General features: G+C 28.8%; 1 protein-coding gene across 1 annotated transcript in view; it reads left to right on the forward strand.

Moving 5' to 3' along the window:
- The first annotated feature begins 1808 nt into the window (after positions 1–1808).
- Positions 1809–7500, forward strand: part of LOC148305697 (uncharacterized) — a 6735-nt gene continuing 1043 nt past the window's right edge. Inside the window, exons 1-5 of the mRNA XM_088266305.1 lie at positions 1809–1958; positions 2151–2243; positions 2942–3092; positions 4598–4731; positions 5896–6045. Of these exons, the coding sequence (XP_088122431.1) occupies positions 1865–1958; positions 2151–2243; positions 2942–3092; positions 4598–4731; positions 5896–6045 (622 nt within the window). The 5' untranslated portion in view covers positions 1809–1864. The remainder of the gene's footprint in view (positions 1959–2150; positions 2244–2941; positions 3093–4597; positions 4732–5895; positions 6046–7500) is intronic.

Here is a 7500-nt window from a genome sequence, read left to right on the forward strand (position 1 = left end):
TATATAATATAAATATATATATATCTATTGTTTATATATATATATATATATATATATATATATATATAAAATATCGTTTTTGCATTAAAAATAATTTATTATATATATATATAAATATATATATTATATATTATATATATATATTTATATATATATATATATATATATATATATATATATATATAAACATGTATAAATACAGATATATTTTTATATATATAAGATATATATAAAAAAAACTTCCTTGCAAACATTCTTCGCCTCTTCCACGTTCATGCGTCTCCTCATACATACCCGCCGATTGTTACGACTCCTAACCTGACCACTTTCAAGTGCCATGTTTTTCTCGGTCTTCCTCTGCTTCTTTTCCCGCTAACATTCGCCTCATAAATTTGTTTTACCGTTCTTTCCTCACTCATTCGTTCTACATGTCCGAACCATCTCAACACACCTTTCTTAATTTTATCGATAATGCTTATCTCAGCTTTGCATTCCTTCCTTATTTCACTATTCGTACATCTATCATACATTGTTTTGTCGCACATTCTTCTGAGAGATCGCATTTCGACTGTATTCAGTCTTTTCACTTTCATCCTTCTTTTGCCAACTCCATGTTTCACTTCCATACATTAGAGTTGGAACCAGGACTCCGTTGTGCACCGCCAGTTTAGCTTCAGTTTTTTAGTTTTATATATATATATTATATATATATATATATATATATATATATATATATATATATATATATATAATATATATATATATATATATATATATATATATATATATATATATATATATATATATATATATATATATATATATATATATATATATATATATATATATATATATATATATATATATATATATATATATATATATATAGTGCCTGAGAATTTTAAATAAAGGTAAAGCGTTTCATGTATCAGTCCAGGATAAGATTAAATAAATATTAGAGTGAAAAAATACTTATTGTTATTTTGCTCCCCAGGAATCGAACCCAAGATCTCTAGGATGGCAGCCAAATATACTAAGCACTACATTATAAAAGCGGATAAATGAGTTAGGGATGATGAAAGATTAAGAAAGGCTCTTTAAAGTGATTATTTTTTTAAATAAAAATAATACATTTTTTAAAATACATACATGCATAGGAAATTTTATTTTAATTAATTATTTATATAGAGGTCAGTCAAGTTCACAAAGTTTATCGTGTGATATTGAAAAGAAACGAATGGCTAGAAAATAAAGAGAAATATTAAAATGGAAATATAATAATTTTCATATTAAATGACATCATAAAAAAAATATATTTTGAGAAAATTGTTGGCTAAGATAGATTGGTGTGGCGTTCTGTTCTCTGTGCTCACTCTTGCGGAAAAGCGGCTTCAAGGTAAGTTAGTTTTTTTTAAAGAAATCGTTCAATCTCAATAACGCAATTGATCAAACATATCGTAGTCATACAGGAGAAAGTGATCATTGACTATTTGATATCTTACTTACTAGCTTAATATTGCCCTGAAAATAATCCCAAAGGATTTTAAACTTGGAAGTATAATAATTGACTTTTTAAAAATTACTGACTGCATTGATGTTTATTTTCTTGTCAAGCTAATGTGACTTAAATGGCCCTCCTGGACATTTAACGTTTTGTTAGTTGGTCACTTTCTCCTGTACGACTACGATATACACGAATACTTATACGTCAACGTTGGTGTATGTCATTTTTGGACCACGGTGTGAGTACGTATCTAGTGTATGGTATTTATCTGGTGCAATTTTTTGTGTAGAACGTAAAAATGAACACTTTGACAAAGCTGTTATTGTGATACAGAACAAAAATATTAAGAAGTAGATCGCAATGAAATATTACAGTTTAATAGTTGTTTTCATATCAACAATAATTATCGACGTTACAGAAGCACAAAATTTTAATTATGGGTCCATGAAAGCATGTAAGTAACAAAATAATATTTTAATTATTTTTATATATAAATTTTTAAATCAAACACAATTTTTTTGAGTCTACTAAGTTGTATTTTATTGTTAAAAAGACATATAAAAATTAATATACTGACAATTGTTTCGCCTAGTTATGGCATTCAAAAAAATAAATATAAAAAATATTGAAATTTTGTTTGTTTTAGCAAATTACTTTCACATATGCAAAAGAAATGATCCCAATTACAATGAATGTTTTAAAAACGTGGTACACCAAGCTAAGGCGAATCTCTCTACAGGTAAAAAAATCAAAATTATTTTAAAGCTTTCATAGTCTAATTTTGTTTTATTTTATCTATAACGATAAAATTAAGAAAATTGTGTCAACATGGTTTGGACATGTGGAACAAATGTCTAAGGAAAGAACGGTAAAACAAATTTACGAGGAGAATGCAGTTGGAAAAAGGAGCAGAGTAAGACCAAGAAAAGGCACAATCAGGTTTATCAAATACTTAAAAGCTGTTAGGTAAGGTGTTGAAATAATTGGCGGGTGATGCATGTGGAAGAGGCGAATAATGTTTTCAAAGACAGAGTTGTATGGCATTCTATTATTTGTGCCTATTATTAGTTAGTTAGCTGTTTTTTTTATTAATTGTAATAATATCCATCATTTCTGCTTACCCCGAGGAAAAGCGGCGTGATACTATGGCTGGAATAAAATTGTTTTTATAAATTATGAATTTATATTAATTGAGTAATATTTCCTGCATTATTTTGGTTTGATGGACATTTGGGAATCTAATGATAAATATCAATGTCTTAGACGTTTCTTAAAATTTATGAGAGAAGGTGCCATTTTTACAAGCAGAGGTAATTCATTCCATAGTCTGGCCGCTTGGACAAAGAAGGAATTACAGAAGAATGATGTGTTATGGCGAGGATATTATGTATTTTATCGATATATACGCGTTTTGAATATTGGGATTTTCATTTTAAGGATATTCTGGAATTAACATACCAGCTATTGAACCATATGTAATAGACAAGATAATATTGGGTGATAGAGCACATCCAGTTGCCGGGATGAACTTCGAAGCTACAAATTTGGCAGTTTACGGTGGATCAAATTTTGAACTGACATATCTTGAGTAAGTTTAAACAGAGTATTTTTGATCTAATTTATGTATAATATTTTATTTTATAAGCCTCCACTCGTTTGCGAGTGATTTTTGCTCTTGCTAACAAAATACATTAATAATAATGCAAAAGGATATAAGAGAGGATACAGGGAGGAGAAAAAAATTAAAATTAAGGAAAATATCAAATAAATTATTCGATCTATATAAATAAAATCATATTAAAATGTGGACAGTAAAAATTAGTGTAACCTTAAATGTAAACGTGGATCATATACACACACATATATATCGCTCACTCCTTTCAACAACGTCATGTTTCAAAAATCGACAATTTTCAATTGTGCATGTTTTCGGAATGCCCAGAAAATGTACTTTATCCCAGCAAAAGCGGCATATTTTTAACTTAATATTTACCCGCTACAGGGCAGAAACTGTTGTTTTTGCATTTTGATGAAAAGGTATTGTTTAATTATTTTTTTAAATTTATTTTTATTTTTCAAATGGAGAAAAAACATTCAGGTTTTACCAAAAGAGATCTGTTGCTCAGTAAAAAGTTCATTAAGTGGCTTGATATTTATTTTCAATACATTTCATTATATTTTTAAACTTTAAAAACGATCTCCTGAAAAAACAAGTTTTTTTTATACATGACGTTGTTGAAAGGAGTGAGTGATATGTGTATGTGTGTCTGTGATTGTTCTTAAAAAATGATTTGTGTGGTTATCAATCCTGGATAGAATGGTGAATTTCATATGTTGAAGTCACTTGAACCAGCCCATGAAAATTTGTAAGCCCTGTAAAAAGCCCTGTAAGCCCTGTAAACTTCCATATTCTTTTTCAACTTTGTAGAGACCTCAATTTAAAGAACTACGAAGTGAAGATAAATCCAGGTTTTGCATACAAAGATTTGGATACACTCAAAATATCGTGAATTATGGAGACACGTGTCTTGATTGATAAAGTAGTGTTAAATTCTAATAATTATTTTGTCATTTTTTGGTATTTTTTAAATATGAATTTTAATACTTTTAATTTATAATTTGAAGTCTAACTGCCTTCAATATACGCAAAAGGAGAGTTTAGAATTCATGGAACATTTTGCCACATATTGTAATTTTTTTCTTTTTTTTTGTTAGTTTGAAATTTAAAAGTTTTTTGACGAAATTTGAGGCCAAACTGCCTTCCATATACGCGAGAGGAGAGTTCAGAACATATGGAATATATTTTTTCATGACTCGTCTTGTGTTTTCTTATTTTTTTAGTGTGAATTTCAATACTTTTATTACGAAATTTGAAGTCAAACTGCCTTCCATATACGCGAGAGGAGAGTTCAGAACATATGGAACATATTTTTTCATGACCCTTCTTGTGTTTTCTTATTTTTTTAGTGTGAATTTCAATACTTTTACTACGAAATTTGAAGTCAAACTGCCTTCCATATACGCGAGAGGAGAGTTCAGAACATATGGAACATATTTTTTCATGACTCGTCTTGTGTTTTCTTATTTTTTTAGTGTGAATTTCAATACTTTTACTACGAAATTTGAAGTCAAACTGCCTTCCATAAACGCGAGAGGAGAGTTCAGAATATATGGAACATATTTGTTCATGCCATTGGATATAAGTGGATATATGATAGTACGCTTGCGTAAGAATTTTTTTTAAATTTAAATTTTACTTTTTATTTTATTTTTTAAACCCTTATCAGCACCCCAATGGTGCATAGGACACTGTGTCATATTAACGCAGTGTTATCTTGATCGTTTACACATAAAGGAAAGGTGATCAGCCCTCCGCTTCAGGTACCAGTCCATGGTAATATTGAATAAACATTGCAGTGAAAAAATCACATATTTATTTTACCCCCCTTGGGAATCGAACCCGGGACCTCCAGAACGGTAGCCGAGCGTGCTGACCATTACATTGAGGCGGACTATATTTTCAATTTTACTTGGTAAATACCACTATTTTAAATTAAATAAAACTTAAATTAAAACTTAAATGAAATACATTTTTACTTGTAAAATTTTACTTTTTCTTAAATATTACTATCGGCAAGATACACAACATTATCAGCATCCAAAAAACATTAAAAATCTAAAAACTCATTTATGCACGATTGCTTTGAAATTTTGACACAACGTAGTATCCGAATTGAATCCAAATATTCCTAAGGCCCAGTATTCATTTAGTCGCAACGTAATTTACTTTAAATCCAAGTAGCATTTTTCATTTTAAAAAATCTTGAAACGCCTTTTTTGCATGAAAAAAATGTTTTCTTCGAAATTATTAAATAGTTATAAATAGGAAAGAGAAACTTAAAACTAAAAAAATCCAATAAACATCTTTTAAAAAATCGGGCGACGGAAAACGTGTTACCTCTCCGGCGGTAGGTCATTGATTGAATTCTGTGATTCTTTGTATCCCCTAAAACGGTGATGGCTTAATTTTTTTTACCGCAATGGCAGTGCCATCTGATGAAAGTAACAACAAATACGCGATGCTAAACATTTTTCATGGCGGACAGCGTACTTCTTGACAGCTGCTGTCACCAAGCATTCAAGTTTAATAGATTTAAAAAAAATGCAACACAAGCACTGTATGTAGAAATGTATGTTTTTTGTTAATTATTTATTTTCTTTTTTTTTTCAAAACGTATTACATACATTAGTTATATACTTATATATATAATGTTCCCGATGAGTAATTTATATTTCAAGGTTAACAAGACTGGAACACAAATAATAGAGTTATACAAAATGTAAAGATGCGTAGCTAGGTTGAAATGGTAAATTAATAAATGTTTTCACAGATAATCCGGAAGTCCAATGCGTGACGCATACTCAAATAACTGAAGATGACGGAGAAAAATATGTGGAACTTGATCGTGTGCAAATTCAAACAATGTCACGTGGGGGGACCATACAGCTGATTGCCAAGTACATGGAACAAACCACAATCGGTAAGCAGGTCTTCCTTTATTGATGTTTATGATTTTTCCTGTAAGTAATATTAGTACATACCGAAGGGTTGATGGTCCCACTAGCTAACAGTAAATTTGGGGGCAGAACACTTCAATTGGTGTGTGGTATAGTATTAATGTCCGCCTCCGTAGTGTAATGGTCAGCACGCTCGGCTAACGCTCTGGAGGTCCCGGGTTCGATTCCCAAGGGGGGTAAAATAAATATAAGTGATTTTTTCACTGTAATATTTATTCAATGTTACCCTGGACTGGCACCTGAAGCAGAGGGCTGTTCACCTTTCCTTCATGTGTAAACGATCAAGTTAACACTTCGTTTATATGACGCAGTGCCCTATGCACCATTGGGGTGCGGATAAGGGTTTTATTATTATTATTATTTATTAATATTTATTCAATGTTACCCTGGACTGGCACCTGAAGCGGAGGGCTGATCACCTTTCCTTCATGTGTAAACGATCAAGATAACACTTCGTTTATATGACGCAGTGCCCTTTGCACCACTGGGGTGCGGGTAAGGGTTTTATATATATATATATATATATATATATATATATATATATATATATATATATATATATATATATATATATATATATATATATATATATATATATATATATATATATATATATATATATATATATATATATATATATATATATATATATATATATTTATATATATATAAATATATATATATATATATATATATATATATATATATATATATATATATATTTATATATATATATATATATATATATATATATATATATATATATATATATATATATATATATATATATATATACAAAGTATTAATGTACTTTAATACATGACCATATATATGGGAGAAGAGCACTACTATTTTTATATTATTTTATTTTATTTATTTATTATTTATTTTTTGACATCTCATCAAAGATGAAGAGGAATATGGAAGTCTGGGATCGTCAAAGGCTGGTTAAAGTGACACTTTACTCACGTGTAATATTCATCAATTTTACACATTATTGATAACCACACTGCTCAAATTCTTGGAAGTTCTATATATATGAACCAATTTAGAAACCTTGTTCTTGAATCACTAGAACTTCACTAGGGACATCTATTGGTGAGATGTAAAGTTGTAAACTTCTATTTTTATTTTATTTTATTTTATAAATTACATTAATTGTAAACATTTATTTAAATCACAATTTTAAACATATTTAATTTTTTTTACAAAGACCCACCAAGCCACCTCGTGTGTCTTGTCGGTGGAGTTCTTTTTTTAATATATTTTTACTGTATTTAACCATTTTAACCTAATATACCCACAAAAAAGAGATAAAAATTAAAAATATTTACATTTTACAACTTTCATAAAATTGAATCTTCATCATTTACCCATTCCTTTATTTTGCCTTTGGAACTATATACATATATGTATAT

This window comes from Brachycentrus maculatus, unplaced genomic scaffold (genome assembly GCF_059751285.1).
Source record: "Brachycentrus maculatus isolate JH-2025_06_01 unplaced genomic scaffold, ASM5975128v1 h1tg000265l, whole genome shotgun sequence".
Classification (NCBI taxonomy): Eukaryota; Metazoa; Arthropoda; class Insecta; order Trichoptera; family Brachycentridae; genus Brachycentrus; species Brachycentrus maculatus.